The sequence below is a fragment of the Sprattus sprattus genome (genome assembly GCF_963457725.1).
Source record: "Sprattus sprattus genome assembly, chromosome: 14".
NCBI lineage: Eukaryota > Metazoa > Chordata > Actinopteri > Clupeiformes > Clupeidae > Sprattus > Sprattus sprattus.
Window position 1 is genome coordinate 12,157,064 of NC_137912.1, and position 19,574 is coordinate 12,176,637.

The window sequence follows — 19,574 nt, forward strand, 5'->3', positions numbered from 1 at the left end:
GGGAAATTGACAGGTAAAGTTCAAGAGCAACAGTAAGAGGTGTTTCAAATCAAAATATGGCTTACTCATGTGTCCATGCCCCATGTCTGTGTGAGAATGTTTAAAGTGACTATTCTTTTTTCTTCAACTTAAATGTAAGTCAAAACTGTCTTTCACAGTGGGAAAATATGTTTAACTATATAATATGAATAAAGTGCAATGGCGATTTGCATTCTCTCTCTCTATTTCTCTCTCTCTCTCTCTCTCTCTCTCTCTCTCTCTCTCTCTCTCTCTCTCTGACCTGGTAAAAACCTTGGACCAGGGGAAACTTGTCACAGGCAGTTTGGTGTGGATGGCTGCGGTCCTGTTTGAGTAGAGAGCACACTGCCCAGGTCACAGAGGCTGGGAGATCAGACAGGTGCAGCTGCCCCCAAGGAAACGTTGAACAAGATGGCTATCGCTGTTGACAGACAGATCACATGAAAACGCATTGAGGCTGTTTTAGGCTTTTAATGTAACACTATGCAACAATTTGCCACTTTTGAGGTATGGTTTTATAGGCTACTAGATTTGATACCATCCTCAAATTCATTTTGATACCATATGGTCATGTGAAGGACAGATAAACACCTGTGTCTTCCCCACTAGCCATCTAGGATATGCCTTATGTAGTTCTGTGTACCGGGCTGGAACACTCTTCAAAAATGAAAGACATTTTTTCACACACATGACATTGGCAGCTATACTGCCAAAAGACACAAGTTACTGTGTTGGCAAGTTTCTATCAGTGTCAGCCGGGCTGTTGTTGGTGGTGTTTTTGCATGCCTTTTAGGTAGTTAACTTACTAGTTTTGGAACAGAACTCCATATTGCTGGTTTAAATAAAATGTGCCTCTTATTGGCCCAATTAGGCCGTATATAATTGGCAAGTGTGTGTGAGTGTGTGGCTGCTGAAGAGGAAGAAGCGAAGGAATGGGTTTTCTGCTATTCAAATGGGCGGTAGTGAGGGCGCAAATGTAGTAAAAACTATTGTTTGTCACCATGGCAGGCTCCTGCCACTTGTCAACACCTTGGAGTAGACACTGGGTTACATTTAAGCATCCGAAATGCTTTGAATTTAAAAAAAAGTATAACATAAGACAGGAATTACACTGCAAAAGCAATCACGTTGAGGAAGTAGACGTCGTGCGCGCGCACGCACGCTGCCTCGCCTGCGAGTCACGTCGAATATAAACTAGCTCTAGCAAGCTGAAGCTTTTGCCACTGTCCCACTCGAAGACAGGTGTGCGTCAGCTGGAAACGCACGTCCCCAGACCCTGTTGGTCTAATAATTTTAGCAACCTTTTATCTTGTGCTGTTTTAATTTGCCGCCATGTTGTGGACAGCAAGCACCATCATTAGGAAATTTTCCACAAGCTCTGTGAGTAACGCTTCTTTTGGCATCAATCTGTTTCGCCACATTCTTGTTTCTGTCTTCTTAAAAAATAATGAATGACTGGGGATGTAATGAGCTCGCTCGCCAGAGGACCTAGCTTGCCAATGTAATAGGTAAGCGTTGTCATGGTGAAGATGTCAAAATGTTACATCCCCAAACACACGTGAATCCTTCATTGCCATATTTGTCATTAGACAGGAACCGACACTGCCAGAAGCCTATGACCAGTCAGTCAGATTAGCATTGAACAAGTGACGTTTCAGGATATGTACATATTTGTAAAATAACCGGATAGGGTATTTATACCTTGCTTTGAGGAGTTTAACAAAGCTACACAAGCATATGTCATGCAAGAGTTTGAGTTGTCTCGCCACGTTGTCGTTGTACGCTGCCGGGGCGGCATCGCATTAGCTAGCTACTACTAGTGGACAGATCTTTAGCGAGTTGCATCAGCAAGAGAAAATCTGGTCTGGGGTCGGGTTACGCTGGTGGAGTTAAGCTAATGCTAGCTGTGGAGCCCCAAAAGTAAATCGTAGATTTATCAAAGACAGGTTGCAATGCATTTGTTTAGTATCGTCTGGACGTTGGTAAAACTGCACATAGTATGATAAACATTTATGTTACTGCAATGGAGGAACTGTTCTATATGCAGTTGTAATAACTGCAGTGTAAACGATGACAGACCGGGGTAACCTGGAGTAAGTGTTTTCGATGGAGCATGTTCACTACGTTATCCACGCATTATAGCGCTTATCAGTTCGGGCAAAACTGTGTCTGGACGCTTTGTGATAGAAGAGTCAGTAAAGGGGGCCAACCCCGTTTTTTATTTTTTTATTTGTAGTAAGAGTACGTTAATGTCTGTTTTACTGCAGGCAGCACTGAAGCCGGTTAAAAGTACCGTGTCCCTTTCAAATCACTCCAAGAACGTAGAGACTTTCCTGAAGATTAATGGCCTGTCGTGAGAGTGCCAAAGGGGGAGTGTGTGGTCTAACATTGGTGCTGGCACGAAGTTGTTGCTGTGTGTCTTTTTTTTATAACACGGAGGATGAGACAATCCGCTGATAAACAGTACAAGTTTTGCATCTCTTCCACGTGTGTAGAGTGCGCAGAATGGTTTTTTTTTAATCTAAATGGTACAACGTAGAAATAGGTATCCTGTTTGAATGATTTTGCAATATGTCAAGCTTTTACAACTCATAACCACCCTCTCATGTCTGTTATAAACTATGTACTGAGTATTTAATACTATGTCTTCTGTCTGCTTTTTTTCTCTGACACAGCCCTACTACCAAAATAAGCTGAAACTAGCCCTAATTGGACAGAGCTTGTTTGGGCAGGAGGTGTACTCCAGCCTACGAAAACAAGGCCACAAGGTTGTGGGCGTGTTCACAGTTCCAGATAAGGATGGCAAGGCAGACCCTCTGGGTGAGTGACAGCGCCTCTCCCCCTGTTGCCTGGGAGACAGAGAGGGAGCACACAAGCTTTCTACTGTCTCAGACCCTTTAAATTGAATTTGTGGAATTTGCAGAAATAATTAGAGCTATCGCCTTGGTTAATGATTTCTAACGATGGATAATGTTGTCCTGAATACCCTTTATTGTCCTGTCATGAGCTTCCTGATTAGAACTCCCCGCACATGTAGACTTTCATGTGCTTGTGTGTGGGTGTATGTATGTGTGTGTGTGTGTGTGTGTGTGTGTGTGTGTGTGTGTGTGTTTGTGTATGTGTGCATGTATGTATGATTTATGTTTGTGTTGTGCAGCAGAGATGAGAGTCAATGTTAACTCGTGGGGGGGGACAGTTCTCACAAAGAGAAGTATTTGCCCAGCTGGTCCGGTAGAATGAGCTCATTGTTTTAGGACAGGGGAGCGCGAGTGAACACAGCGAGGCAGTGAGGTGAAAAGCCCAGGGCTGTCTCTTCCCTCGGCCCATGAGCCACAAACATGTTTACCCAGAATGCCTCAGGATTTCCTAGAATACATCACACAACACATGCATATAGACAACACTGCATCTTATTGGTGCATCCAGCCGCTATGTGGGATGACTGTACTTCTGCTGCCTTTGTGTGCAGTTTGTCAGTGTTAATGATGCTGCCATGTGCCAATGCAAGTGCCAGAGTACTAGTCACAATATATGCAAAATATCAGAGCACTAAAATGAATGAACATTTCGCTTTTCCATGGGGTTAAGCGAGTCCACTGTGAGACCCGGTAGCAGGCCGTTTTAAAGTGCAGCCTCAGGCTCCAGTGGCCCAGCAGCCTCTCTCCCCTCTGAGCTGGGGCAGGGGGCGAGGCACACACACACACACACACACACACACTGTTTCAACCGTGGCCTCAGTCTAGAGCTCTAGAGCTCGCTCTGCTATTTGCTTTTGGCAGAGGCAGCGCCAGTTTCCTCTCATGCTCTCACAAGGAACATTGAGATTCTGTGATATCGCTCTCTGGCCGGAGCTGCCAGAGCCAGCGTGGCTAAGCAGGGATGGAGCCATGTGCGGCTAAGAAAGCTCTCGTGGGGCTATTGAGTGAAAAAGAGCATCTTTGTCAGAAGTTTGTGCGTCACTGTTTTTGGGATATTGCACAGTTTGAAGAGAAAGGAAAATATTTGGTTTGATTTCCATGCTTGTGCTGACTGACTGTGTGTGTGTGTGTGTGTGTGTGTGTGTGTGTGTGTGTGTGTGTGTGTGTGTGTGTGTGTGTGTGTGTGTGTGTGTGTGTGTGTGTGTGTGTGTGTGTGTGTGTGTGTGTGTGTGTGTGTGTGTGTGTGTGTGTGTGTGTGTGTGTGTGTGTGTGTGTGTGTGTGTGTGTGTGTTTGTGTGTGTGTTGGATTAAAGGAGAGCAACAACTGCTAGGCCAAATTTAAATATGTATTGATAATAAGAGTGCGTCTGTAATGTGTGTGTATGTGTGTGTTTGTGTGTGCCAGAGTGTCAGAGACAGGCAGATAGACAGACAGGCAGACAGACAGAGAGTGTGTGCATAATTTGTGACAAACAGGTGGGGTCAAGTGTGGGTTTCACAGTCTGACCCTCCTGTAGTTGGCTTGATGCAGCCGACAGCCTGGGCTGAACTGGGTTAAACCGGGGAAGACCGGAACTCTCTCCCACATAGTTTTACACATACACACACACACACACTCACACACACACACACACACACACACACACACACTCACACACCCACTCACTCAAACACACAAACCCTCTCACACACCCACTCTCACTCAAACACACAAACCCTCTCCGTATCAGTGACACTCTGTGCTGGGCTGAACGCCAAAAATGCGGGGCTGTAAAAAGAAGCGGCTTGGACAGATTTGCTGCTGAGCCACTCTGCAGCTGAGTTAGCCTGGGAGACCCGGTCAGACAGCTCTTCACCTCGTGGTTGACTTGGGGCTAGGGCCTACCTCTGATAAGCCCTTTGTATAATAGTACAAACCATTAGGAAGGAAGATGAGTAGATGATGAATGACGACATGAAAAGATGACTGAATATTATTGCCTCAACCACATAGTAAGCAAGTGTATCTAGAAATCAGAGATTAGAAATCAGGCCATGTGATCTAGTGTTACTTCTCAGTGCAAGGGGTATGATCCACTGTACTGCTGCTTCATGGTACTAAAGGAGATTTACTGACGTGCTTGTGGAGTATGGCCGAATCTCGATTCTTCCCCTTGCCCCTTTTGCTTTGTCTTTGTCTTGTCTTAACCCTAGCACTTGCAAGTGTAAGGGCCAAGGGCTGAAAACTTTCCCCTATGAAATGAGACGCCACTCGGTTTCGGGTACGTCATGCGTGACTGTATGAGCTATGAAACTAGCGATTTAAAAAAAGTCTAATGAAGAGCATGGTTGCAAATATATATGTATACAACTGTGTAGAGCACGAAACAAGACTGTCGTCATTTTTAAATTAATTATAAGCCAAAAATACTTACATGTAGTGTATGTAGCATCTAGCTGGCAAGCTACCATATAAGCCAATGGAGTGGTGGTATATGCGCTAATTGTATCCTAAAACTACCGTTTGAAAGCTTCAGTTAAGACCTACAATACTATGCATCGTTCGTGTAGTAAATTTCAGATCAAACCGAGTCATTATAAACATACAAAAAGTTGTGTAGATAGCTTTATTCATGTAAAATATTCCTCGCTTCAAGCAGCCATGTTTTTTTGAAAATTCCCGAACTGGTTTCGCTTTATGCTCTGGGATAGCCCTTGGAGGTAAGTGAGCTCTCAAGTGAGCTCTCAAATCATCTTAAAAATAAGGGGTACAAAGCACTCAATCTTATCCCTTAATCTTGATCAAATTGGGTATTGAGACACCACTAGCTCTCACATGAACGCGCAATTTCAAGGGTAAGGGGGAAGATAAGGGGTAAGGGGAAGTATTGAGATTGGGCCTAAATGTTGTTAGATTGAAGATAAAAGAAGTTTGACCTGTCAGTGTTGTATTTCTTGGAAGCATTGAGACATCAGATTGTGTTTTAAAACTAAACTGGGGGTCAGTGGCTCTTCTAGTGACACCACATGTTAATGCTGGAACCCTTTCAAATGCTGGACACCATCTGAAAATAGGCATGCTCCCGTGTGCACAAGTCTATAATCCTGGCAAAAATCCATCTGACCTTTCTCTCCCCCTCATCAGCGCTGGTGGCGGAAAAGGATGGCACGCCGGTGTTCAAGTTCCCGCGCTGGCGCTTGAAGGGCAAGCCCATCCCCGAGGTGGTGGAGGCCTACAAGGCAGTGGGCGCCGATCTGAACGTCATGCCCTTCTGCTCGCAGTTCATCCCCATGAACGTCATCGACCACCCCAAGCACGGCTCCATCATCTACCATCCCTCTATCCTGCCCAAACACAGGGGGGCATCTGCTATTAACTGGTAATTTGTGTTTGTGTGCGTGTGTGTGTGCAGTGTTCGATCCCCTGAGCCACCCCATTTGATGTGTTGAATCCAGGAGAGAGTGGGTCACAGTCACAACAGAGAAGCCCAAAAGATTTGACTGTTTTAAGATCAATCTGGATTTGTCTACTTTTTTGAAGTTCAACAAACAGTACAAGAGTTAGTAAATCTGATAAGTACATGACTGTGAAACAGGACAGTGAGACAGAAATAAAAAGGAGACGGATGTTTATGTATACAATATTTTTTGGTAGATTGATGTTGAATTGCAGACAATACATTCTAACCTTGAAAGTCGTTTTCCTGTTTTGAGTGTGCGTGAGAGAAAGAGAGAGAGAAAGACAGACAGACAGACTTTTTTCATCAAAAAAAGTTTAATAAGGACATTGATATGTTAACCGAGATGAAAACATGATAATGTAGTTCTTAAATTCAGATTGAGCATTCCTACCAGGCAACAAACAAACTGTCTGACTCTGACCTCAAGACATAGCAAAAGAACATGTCCTCACTCCGTGTTGCCTAACAACCTCCTCTGTCTCCTCCTTCCCCAGGACTCTGATCGAGGGGGACAAGAAGGCAGGCTTCTCCATCTTCTGGGCTGACGATGGGCTGGACACCGGCCCCATCCTGCTGCAGAAAGAGTGTGACGTGGAGGCCAATGACACCGTGGACAGCATTTACAACCGCTTCCTCTACCCCGAAGGCATCAAGGCCATGGTAACTATGGCAACCTGCCTTCTGACCCCTCACCCCTCCACTCTGTCGTAATAGAGGGTTTGGTCTGAACTTTAGTGTCCTGGATCTTGTCTGGTATGCAGAGGCACAGAAACAAAGATTCCCTTGGCCAGTTTAATGATCTACATGTATGTGTTTATTTATCCTTCACAAAGTCACATTTCAACACATATTATGTAAGTGCTTTAAGCGCATTGCTACACTTAAACACCATGATTTCCCAGGCTTTGTGTATGTCTGCCTCGAAGTTATGCACCAGTTTGTCCCAGACAGTGTTCAACTTTTACTTACCCCTTTACTGCCATGGTGGCAGTCTTTCTGACTTTCTATCTACTGTATATACAATCCATGTTGTACTCTGCAGGTTTACATTAATGTTGAGTGAGAGTATGTGATTGTAGTGGTTGATGTTTATTGTGTGCCGCCCGATTCACGGAGTGTCTTTGTAATTGGTCACAGTATGTTGTGTGTGCGTTGATGTTATATGTGCTGCTTGTGCTTTTGTTGATGTTGACAGTGGGCCCTTTTGGTTGACATTGACTGTGTGTGTGTGTGTGTTTGGTAGGTCGAGTCTGTGAATCTGATTGCAGATGGGAAAGCACCTCGGATTACCCAACCAGAGGAAGGAGCCTCATACGAAGGGATCCAGAAGAAGTCCAACTCCAAGGTCAGACACAGATCGGCTGCCAGCCATTAATAACTAGTTAGTTATACAATACTTGGTGTTAAATACTAGTTCATGGTCAGTTTTTTTTTTAAGTGTCGTGGGTCATCAAGATATGATGGTTAATTGTTTGTAATTAGTCTGTTAATGCCTGAAGAATGTCGTATTGCAAAGTGTCCTAGCATGACACAGTGCGGAAAATTCCACTTTTGAGAATGAATGGGGGAGGTGTATTAGGTCGCAGGAATAGCTTAAGGGTGGTTTGGGGGCGTGAGCTGTAGACGTGTGTGAAAGTGTGTGTGTGTGTGTGTGTGAGAGAGTGAGAGTGAAAAATAACAGGGGTGTAGTATGAGAGAAGGAATGAGATTCTGGAGACCTGGGCTTTGGGGAGTTATTTTTGGGCGCACAGCCCGTGTGTTGCACAACCGGCGTCCAGCTGTTGGATCATGCTGCCCTTTCTAAGAAAGTCACACTGCAGTGCAGCAGCAAGGACTGACACAACATGGACAGAGAAATGAGTATGTCTATATATATGTATAGCACGTGTATGTATGTGTGGGGCGCGTGTATGTATAGGTGTTGTGAGTTTGTTTGTATTGAGAGCAATAGAGAGAATGTGTTGGACAGAAAGGAGATTATATGACCGGTCAGTTTTGGTTAGGTTTTGGCTAGCTGAAAGAAAAATAGACACAGAGACTGACACTCCTATGATTTGAACCTTCTCTCCCCCCCCCTCTCTCTCACTCTCCCTCTCTTTCTCTTTCTCTCTCTCTCTCTCTCTCGCTCTCTCTCTCTCTCTCTCTCTCTCTCTCTCTCTCTCTCACTGCCATGCTGTAGGTGAACCTGGCCCAGCCAGCTGAGGCCATCCACAACTGGATCCGCGGTCATGACAAAGTCCCTGGAGCCTGGACCGTCATTGATGGACAGGTAGTTTCCCGTTAACCACACAAATAACAAGGCAATCTTGGGAACAGGGGTAATGAATGTGCAAGTGGCCTGCACATGAAGAGATTACTTAATGTAGTTTCACTAAAAGATGTATGGTACTCCAATTGCCCTGGGTCTTTTTTTATGTTAAATCACACATTTTAATTTTTTTGTAGGCAGACATTTTTCCCAGGTTGTATATAGATTGTATGCTGGGGCGAGAATGTGTTTTTGTGTGTGTGCGTTTTCAGTTGTGTTCTATGTGTTAATTTCATTCCTTTAGAGAGAGAGAGTTTCTGTTTGTGTGTGTGTATGAGATTTTTTAGACTGCTAAATATTTACACTGGTTATGTTGCTCTCGTTTACCTGAATAAGTTTACTGCCAGTCTGAGTGATGTGGAGGCACTTGTTCAAAGTGATATAATCACTGGTTTGTTTTGTGTGTTTCAAGACAATTTAGTTTCGTATTTGCTGCTCAACTAACGCCAGTCATTGTTTTGCAATGGTCAGTATGCTACTGTCTTTTTTTAAGAGTACAGAAGTGTCACTGGTGAAAAGGGAACAAGCTTATGGGCATGGTGAAAATATCTCACAGCATTTTTGCTTAGATTTAGGGAAACACAACTCAGTTTCTATTTATTTTGAATACACCTCATATATGTACTTCACTTTGTCCAATGATCAGTTAATGTGGGTGGGTGTGGGTTATTCCAGAACTACTTAGGCTCTTTAAGTGAGGGCGTCTTTACTACATGCTTTAGAAATGACCTGGCATACCTCTCACCTGAAGCGTGTGTGTTTTGTCTGTGCAGACGGTGACCCTGTATGGCTCATCTCGGCTGGGTGATGCGGTGCCTAAGGGCCAACCTCTGGAGGTGGAAGGGGCCGCCCAGCCCGGGCTCATCACCAGCGGGGGCCTTGTGCTGTTTGGAACCGACGGCAAAGCAGTGAGTGTGTGTGTGTGTGTGAGAGAAAGTGTGTGTGTGTGTGTGTGACAGAAAGTGTGTGTGTGTGTGTGTGACAGAAAGTGTGTGTGTGAGAGAAAGTGTGTGTGTGTGAGAAAGTGTGTGTGTGTGTGAGAAAGTGTGTGTGTGAGAGAGAGAGAGAGAGTGTGTGTGTGTGTGTGTGTGTGTGTGTGTGTGTGTGTGTGTGTGTGTGTGTGTGTGTGTGTGTGTGTGTGAGAGAGAGAGAGAGGGAGAGAGTGAGTGTGTGTGTGAGAGAGTGTGTGTGTGAGAGAGAGTGTGTGTGTGTGAGAGAGTGTGTGTGTGTGAGAACGAGCGAGAGTGAGAGCGAGCGAGAGTGGACATGTGCAAATTTTTACTTTTCTTACTTGTATACATGGAGGAAACCAGATATGTGCATATGTGAATATATGACACACATATCAATACTGTCTATAGATTGGCAGAGAGTGTTTGTTTGAGATGTGTGTTTAAGCACCTGTGTGCATCTGTCTGCAGGTCCAAGTGAAGAACCTGCAGTTTGAGGATGGGAAGATGATTGCTGCCTCCAAGTACTTTTCCTCTGGAGAGAGCAGCAGCGTGGAGCTCACAGACGAGGAGAAGAAGATGGCTGAGGAGATCCGGGTAGGACGTGTGTGTGTGTGTGTGTGTGTGTGTATCCAAGTGATCTATGCTGCTAATTGGTGTATTGCAAACTATCTACTGCTGGTATGTGTATGTGTGTGTTTAGTGTAGAGATTGCTTGTGTAAAGAGCAATACAGTCACAATCTCCAAGCTGTAAACTATTGGGTGGTGTGTGTGTGTGATTATGTGTGTGTGATTATGTGTGTGTTGGTGTTTATTCTCACTATTCGCTTGATGCTTCTTTGCCAGGCCATCTGGAAGGGCATTTTGAGTAACGTCTCTGCCATTGAAGACACGACAGATTTCTTCAAGTCTGGGGCGGCCTCTATGGACGTGGTGAGGTCAGTATGTCACCAGGCAGATCACCTTGGCACAAGCCTCTAGCCCCGCGTTGGGTGATCATCTCTAGTTTAATTTTGGCTGTCTAATGAAGTGTGTATGTCTGTGTGTGTGTGTGTGTGTGTGTGTGTAGGTTGGTGGAGGAAATGAAGCAGAAGTGTGGAGGTGTGGAGCTGCAGACTGAAGATGTGTACATGGCAACCACCTTCCAGGACTTCATCCAGATGTTTGTGCGCCGTTTCAGAGGGGAGGACCAGGAGGAGGAGATGGTTATTGATTATGTGAGTATCTAGTCCTTACACACACACACACACACACACACACATACTGTCTCTCTCTCCCTCACCCCGATACCACACACACACACACACACACAGACACACACACACACACACACACACACAGACACACACACACACACACAGACACACACACACACACACTCACTCACACACACACACAGACACTGACAAATAGACACACTTTGTAACACAGAACTGTCTGTCCGGTTTTAACAATACAGACCCTCAAAGGATACTTTCATCTGACTTTAATTCCCCCTACCCCTAAAAATAAACCGTATTTGCTTTTCTGTTTTCAATGCAGGCAATTAAAGAGGTCAACAACATGACTGTGAAGATGCCTACCCAGTGTTTTATCGACGGCAAATTTGAGGACGCAGAGAACGGCAAGACCAGTGACACCATCAACCCTCATGATGGCTCTGTGAGTATAGAGCATGCACACACTCTCACACACACACTCAAAGGACAAACACACATGATGTACACGACACACACACACACACACCTGCTATTGTGATACATACACACTGAAATACACAAGGCCTTGTCTCCCCCATGAAGCACATGCTTTCACATAGTCCTGGAAATACATGTAAAAATGGTGAAATAGTATAATGATCAAGTTCACACACATTGCATGCATCAAGTCTGCTTCTCCTATTTTCAGGTGATCTGTAAGGTGGCGTACGCCACCGTGGGTGATGTGGACAGGGCAGTGGCTGCAGCCAAGGACGCCTTTGAGACGGGACCATGGGGCAGAATGAACCCCCGTGACCGTGGCACACTGCTCTTCAAGTGAGCGCTCACTCTACATCGCCCCCTGGAGGACGCCATTGACAATGACCAAACATAATGAAAATGATTTTACTTTAAACAACAACAAAAAAAACATAAATCACTCCTACACAATCATATACACATAAACTAAAATGCACTCGCATATAAGCACACAATAACCACACATAGACTAATGGTCCATTTTCCTAAACTCAAATCTGCATGGTCTCGCAAACAAGCACGTGCGTGTAGACTAACTATCCCTCTTTATGTGTCTACCTGCCCAGGCTTGCAGACCTGATGGAGCAGCACCAAGAGGAACTGGCCACCATCGAATCCATGGACTCCGGCGCCGTGTACACACTGGCCCTCAAGACACACGTAGGGATGTCCATCCAGACATTTAGATACTTCGCTGGCTGGTGCGACAAAATTCAGGTGAGCGTGCATGCGAGTGTGCATGCTTGATCCAGTGTGCTTGTCCATGTCACTTCCTCCCACTGACATCATATCCTGTTTCTCTCCAGGGCAAGACGATCCCCATCAATCAGGCCAGGCCCAATCGCAACCTGACCTTCACGAAGAAAGAGCCCCTGGGGTGAGTGACAGGAAAAACAGCCAATGAGATGCAGACTTTGGTGAATGTGGTGTTAAGGCATTTTTATGCTACTCCGTACGACACGTTTTTGGGCACATAGGAACGCCTTCAGGTAAGTGAAACGCCTTCTCCGGTAGCTGAAACGCCCTCTCCGTGCTCTCCAGAGACGTCGGACAGCTCTCCGTGTCCCCGCAAAAATTTCTGTCGGTCCGCTCATGGCGACGGATAGCCTACTCCTTGGCCGTGATTGGCACAACTGTACACTACAACCTCATTTCCATACGACATCAACTCCGGAAACTAACATTTCTGGACCTAGCGTTTCCTGTTTCATTACCTTTATATCCATATATGCATAACAGCCACTGTCAAAGGCGCAGATCCTTTCCTTGAAAACTATTCCCTGTATATCACAATACATGAGCCGGCCCAAGTAGCCTACTGCCAGAGAACCAGCATGAGCGACGGCAATTAAAGATGTGTTTCAACAACGGTAGAAAACTGTGTTTGCTCCGTATTTTACTGAACTCATAATTATATGACAGTGGTATTAGTTACAGTTGAGACACCCGAAATAACGTGCATGCGCAGAGAGACGTGATTTTTAGTCTGCACATGAATACATGAATTTCTTTGATCCCAGGAAATTTGAGCACACAACCCATCTCCCTTACGGAGATATTGGCGAAAGTTGTTTTACCTACTTCATTTCAAACGTTGCAAACGTGTCTAGTTTTTGTGCACTAGTGAATAGAGTCTCAGTTTACTACACCGCATATCATGTTTGTAGAAAATGATTAAGGTGCAACAAATGGCAATGATTAAGGTGCAACAAATGGCAATGATTCACATTGCAAGTAAAATGGTGCGGCTGGAGCAGATACAGGGAGGGACAACGATGACGCAGTTTGGATGTAGCGACAAACGTTTATGTGCTGTAACAAACAGTGTTAACCAGTATGTGAGTAACGTGGGTTTTATTAAAACATAGTGTGTAATGTGTAGCTATTTCATTCTGTTTATTAACCTTTCCGGCTGTCTGTAGGCTATGTATTAACTAGCCAGCAGTAGACGAAAGGGAATTAACCCCGAAGTTAAAAACATGTAATCTACTTCGGGAGCATTTTACTCCCCCGCATTCTCCCATGATAAAGATAAGTTTGCCCTATCAGGTGTATATATAGCATTAGACACAGTCACAATATTGTGTATCTGCTGACACCTGTTGCATTTGAGTAGTGGCAGCTGGTGGGAGAGTAGAAATTGACTGTTGTGGAGGAGAGGTAAAGCCAACTAAACGATTTCCATCGCACAAAGACGTCATGGGGTAGCTTGTCTTTCGGGACTTAAACCGTTACTCCCCCTACTGTTGTGGAAGAGAATTGTTTTCAGCACCCACAGCCGTTGGAGTACTATAAAGGGACACAAATGCTAACTAGTACGTACTATCCGGCCGCCCGCCCACTGTCCAACCATCCGACACGACCGTTTTGTGTACTATATAAGGCCCTTTACAGTCTGCTGTGCTGCGTGTATTTAATGTATACATTTGTCTCTGTTAGCGTGTGCGCTATAATTATCCCGTGGAATTACCCCCTTATGATGCTGGCTTGGAAGAGTGCCGCCTGTCTAGCCGCTGGGAACACCCTTGTCCTGAAACCTGCTCAGGTAAAACACACATATACACGCAGAAATCCCAGCTAAACATACACACAAACACATCCTGTTTACATTACATGGCAATGCATGCTTCTTGTTTGATCTGTAACCCATTCAGCTTTGCCTTCCCTCTTAACACAATGGCGGAATCGTACACACAGACAAACAGGTTTGCACTTCAGTTAAGAAACTGTAAACTCCTCCATCTGACCTCTACATGCTGTGCATTCCTCTCAAAGGTCACCCCTCTGACCGCGCTCAAGTTTGCTGAGCTGGCTGCCAAAGCTGGCATCCCCAAGGGCGTCATCAACATTGTGCCTGGCTCAGGTACAGTTCTCAGAGTCCAGTATTCTACTAATAATGATGTACTGTGTCAGTAGTGTCAAGTGAGTTCACCCAATACTTACTCAATCTCTCACATCATCTCTCTCTCTATCTCTCTCTCTTGTGCGCTATCGCTTTCCTTGTCTGTCTATCTGTCAGGGGGCATGGTTGGCCAGAGGTTGGCAGATCATCCTGACATCCGTAAACTGGGCTTCACTGGCTCCACTCCCATTGGCAAACAGATCATGAAGAGGTGAGTCACCGGCCTCCTGCCTCTTTCACTCGTTAGGGCATTGCTACTGACTGATTGCATCATCAGTACCTTGATGTAATTGTTGAACACATTTTTAAGTGTTAATTTTTCTCCATGTGACGGGTTGACATAACGTTAAATGAAAACGCCTATTTAACAAAATATGTCTTGCAGCTCTTGCTTCAATACAACACCTGCTTAGCAAAGTGCTCTTTAATGCTCACCAGTATCAGTGTGCTATTTCAAGTGATTTTGCTAAGCCTGTTTTATTTTAATGGTAATGTTAATGTTATTTCAACTAATTAAGTCTTACAGCTCATACTTAAACTACATGTAACCCCTGACTAGTACAGTTTTCTATAATATTCCCAGTATCAGATTTTATCACTTAATTGGTCTCTCTTGGCCGTTCCGTTGACACGTGTCATTTCCTGTCCCAGCTGTGCGGTCAGTAACCTGAAGAAGGTGTCTCTGGAGCTGGGTGGGAAATCCCCCCTCATCATCTTCAGCGACTGTGACATGGACAAGGCTGTGCGCATGGTGAGCTTTGCTCCACACATAACTTACTGTAGCCAGTCCACTACAACAAGCCAGTGTGTAAATATGTACACAGAGAGGGGACAGAGCTGTTGAGGATTTGAGCTGAAACAGTAAGTACTCAAATGAAACAGGCTGGGCTGCGTGTGGAACCAGTTTAAAGCAAAACAATGTGAACTTCAGGTCACCTCGTCTCCACTACAGTTCACCAGTCTCAAAACTTACAGAAGCCTCAGGTTAGGTTAAGGTACTTTGAGACAATGTCAATTATTAACGTGCAATGGAAATAAACATAAATAAATAATAAAATATTCATATTTTACTTCTATTTATGTTATTCTTCCTAATTTGTTTGTTGAGAAGATGGATCTTCATGCAAGAATGAGTAAGAGACTCATCCCTGTATCTGGCCTTTATTTATGTGTCTGTGTGTGTCTCTGTGTGTGTGTGTGTGTGTGTGTGTGTGTGTGTGTGTGTGTGTGTGTGTGTGTGTGTGTGTGTGTGTGTAGGGGATGAGCTCAGTGTTCTTCAACAAGGGGGAGAACTGCATCGCTGCAGGGCGCCTGTTTGTAGAGGAGTCCATCCATGATGAGTACATCAGCAGAGTGGTGAGGACACACTTAACAGCCCACCTAACAATTTTATCCCAGTACCACACACACACACACACACACACACAGACACACACGTACTTCAACTTTTCCCTGGCCGTCCTAGGTGGAGGAGGTCAAGAAGATGAAGGTGGGCGACCCCCTGGATCGCTCCACAGACCACGGCCCCCAGAACCACAAAGCCCATCTGGACAAGCTGGTGGAGTACTGCGACATCGGAGTCAAGGAAGGGGCCACGCTGGTGTACGGGGGCCGACAGGTGCCAAGGCCAGGTGAGCATCTCCTTCAGCACCACCTACGCTAGACTAACACACACACACACTCACACAGTCTTTAGTAAAGGTGGAAACTAAAAAGAACAGCTTTTGCTGCTGCTGACAGCCAAAACCACAGGTAGTAGCACCATATTTTTTGCGTACATACATACCCATGATGAAGTTAAATTTATAAATGACACATCAAGAACAATAACTAATAATAAAATAAAACAATTCAAACAATATACTGGAATACAAGTTATGTGAATGTCAGAATGTGGTCGCTCCCTCGAATGAATGGGATTCTGACATGACATTGTTGCTTAACAAATGGAGCAATGAAAAATATTGTGTACTGCCATTCCCCTTTGAAAGAAAACAAGGATGGTTTGCAACAAGGATGGAGGACTCAAAGGCAGAGAACCATTAAGAAATCATTACATTGATCAAGTGCTCTGAATAGGATTTTAGATATCACAATCAAAGTACTATCTTGCACATACAGTATATACCATAACCATTCTATCACAAATTATTCTAGTTCTAGCGATCTATCGTGTTGAAGAACGTGTTTGATCATTTAAAATTGTTATAAGAAGTTAAGACAGTGTGAAAGAAAAACCTAAGAGCCACGCATGGAAGAGAGAGTCTTCAGTGAGAGAATACTTGATGGTGCTGAATAGTGTTATTCTTGTGACTTGATTTGTTGATTTCCTCTTCTGTGCCCTAGGCTTCTTCATGGAGCCCACAGTGTTCACCGATGTGGAGGATCACATGTTCATTGCCATAGAAGAATCCTTTGGACCAATCATGGTGGTGTCTAAGTTCAAGAACGGGTATGCTTTGGTCATGTTCTCCCTCACTGCTCACTGCTTTAGTCATTCTGTCTAAAATAATGTCCTAAATGGTTCTAGAGGGAATATGGTTCTAGATGGTTATTTATAAATGTCCTATTTTTAAGTAATCATTGTAGCCTATAAGCATGCTTCAGCAGAGTACATTGTAATGCCATACAAGTGCTGCTTCAGTGGCACAGGCCGCTAACTCGCTTAGCGATGTTGTCCTCCATCGGTCACGTCCTCTTCATCTCCTCTCCATATCGGCCCTTCCACTTCCCTTTTCAGAGACGTCGATGGCGTGTTGAGCCGAGCCAATGACACGGAGTTTGGCCTGGCCTCTGGAGTGTTCACGCGGGACATCAACAAGGCCATGTACGTGAGCGAGAGGCTGGACGCAGGGACCGTCTTCATCAACACCTACAACAAGACGGACGTGGCCTCACCGTTTGGCGGCTTCAAGCAGTCCGGCTTTGGGAAGGACCTCGGTGAGGGTTTACACACACGTCAACACCTCATGAAGGTCTTAAAATGACCAGAGTGATTTAACTCTAAAACAATTTGCCAAAAAAGGCTTTAATCAGAACTACCAACAATTCAAACTCAAATATGCAATTCAGCAGCTACTTAACATGCAGATCATTATGCCCTCATTCTGTACAGACTTGGGCCCATTCACAAACAAAATGACACCCCATAGACAGAGTGAAAACACTGAAGGCAGCCTGATTCTAACGTTTCTGTATCTGTGTCTTGTGTTCGTAGGGGAGGACGCGCTTAATGAATACCTCAGGACCAAAGCAGTGACTGTGGAGTACTGAGCCCCGCTTCCTCTTTGAACTCTTTCTACGGTGGCAAATCAGTCATGCTGGTTGGACCTGCTGGCAGTTGATCTAGCATCTCGGCTCTGGCTTGGCTAGGCTTATGGCTTGCGTTCAAGCTGTGTGAAAAGCTTAGTCTGCAACAACTTTGTTGATGTGCCTACATCTTTTTTTAAGAAGAAAAAAAAACATTCATTAGGGAAGCCTCTGTTCTGTTCAAGGAACTATTTTCTGCTTTTTCCTTCTCATCCCAAACCACGTTGGAGCAAATCAGCTCTTTCAAATCTGACGCAAAAAAACTTGGCTGGTCTGGATGTGTCATCATGTTGCAAGATACGTTTTGTAAAAAAAAAAAAAAGAGTAGTTTTTTTAACGGACTGTTCCCATACAATGTAAACATCCCCTTGGATTTTAATATATTTTCAAATGTATATTTGACATTTTATGTAGCCATTTGTTGGCTTTTAAAGACAGAAATATCAGATGTTTAAAGAAATCAGTGTTTTACAGTTTAGACTCACTAGTAGTATAGCCCCCTTACAATTTTTTTTTTTTTTTTTTTACTGAAATCAAGTATTTACAAATATTTTATTTGAGGAGAATAGATGTTGCAGTCTAGTGATGGTCGAAAGTGTCATGCCCAACTTTATATGTTTTTCAGGCCCTTCTGATCATGTGATGAGAAAAATGATGCCATGTACTAAGTATCGCATCTGTGACATTGCAACAAGTGCTGATATTTAAAAGGCAGTTTTGCAACAGTGAGTTGCAAGGAAGTCGCAGTTGCAAGAGCTGAAGTTAAAATAGCAAGAAATTAAGTCGGAATATTGTGAAGCATCTGTTATCCCCCTCATGAATTAAATTCAATAGAAAAGGGTCAATGTGAACAATACTAATATGTCTTAACATATTACCCCTATATCATGCACCACTCCTTTTTTCCCCCTTTATATAACTTTAAGTCTACCTCTCGTTAATTTTAAAGGGACATTTGAAATGGCTTAATACAAAATGTTATTATCCATTTGAACTGAACGATGAGAACATAAGTATGAAAAGATGCCTCATACTGTACCTTCCAATTGTGGCAGTATATCATAAGAGACAAACAAAAGAGCACAAGAGATATTCTCAATTATAAGATATAAATCTTACATTTTAACACCAGGCCATAACCACGTGATGTATGTTTGCCATTACAAAATATCACCTCACACTTGGCACTAGTTAATACAGAGATATTACATGCTTTGTTTTTTTTTTAGTAGGAGGTAGGAAAGAACATCCAAACAAAACTGTTATGACTTCAGTTTTAGATGTCAAATAAAATATTTGGCCATTCTGTTAAAATGGCGTGGATTCTGAATTCAAAGGAAATTCCAAAGGCATGGCTTTTATACCCACTTTTGGAATGGAATGTGGTTCTCTTTAAATTATCATGTTTTATCAAACCATTTTAAAGTATTACCACAATCCCACTGTTCTATTTCAATGTGCTTGCTTATACATCTGGTCTGTTGTTTTTAGCACTGTATTTCAGATCTGAAGACTCCTTTGTAATAAAGCTACACCAGACCACAGAGATGCACACCATCAGAGACAAATATGCTGGTTTGTCTTCTATTATCTTACATTTATAATTTAAAGAAATAATTTAAAAGACACTGTCTCGCAAGATTTCACACACAGGTTCCAGATCCCTCCCTGGATTCGTAAGATATAGCTGTTCCACTGGCGATATGGTGATGTTGCCAGATATAAAGAGTAGGGAATGCTACCTGCATGTTTCTCCAGCAGTGTCCTTCACTGAGCTCTGTCTTGATTCTGGGCAATGCCCTCAATCACCATTTAAAGTGTTGCACTTGGACTTGGTCAAGGAACTAGGTGATAAGCCTGGCGTCATGGTGAAACAGGTCTTAAGTACAGTAGTGTAAATTAAAGTATTTCTATGTATAGTGAAAGGCAAACCTGACAAATCACTCCATGTAAATTTCACTTGCACATATGACTCTATTAGGGGCAACT

The 19,574-nt window shown here is 43.9% G+C and overlaps 1 protein-coding gene across 1 annotated transcript; it reads left to right on the plus strand.

The window, feature by feature from the left end:
• Positions 1–1,255: 1,255 nt before the first annotated feature.
• aldh1l2 (aldehyde dehydrogenase 1 family, member L2) lies at positions 1,256–19,511 on the plus strand. Its single transcript, XM_080850848.1, has 23 exons — positions 1,256–1,398; positions 2,694–2,838; positions 6,061–6,295; positions 6,871–7,036; positions 7,620–7,721; positions 8,556–8,645; positions 9,458–9,592; positions 10,106–10,231; positions 10,482–10,573; positions 10,705–10,852; positions 11,178–11,297; positions 11,544–11,671; positions 11,941–12,091; positions 12,181–12,251; positions 13,814–13,919; positions 14,150–14,237; positions 14,394–14,487; positions 14,928–15,027; positions 15,534–15,632; positions 15,742–15,907; positions 16,623–16,728; positions 17,017–17,216; positions 17,494–19,511. The coding sequence occupies exons 1-23, from the start codon at positions 1,351–1,353 to the stop codon at positions 17,547–17,549; spliced, it is 2,772 nt and encodes a 923-aa protein (XP_080706974.1). The 5' UTR covers positions 1,256–1,350; the 3' UTR covers positions 17,550–19,511.
• Positions 19,512–19,574: the final 63 nt, after the last annotated feature.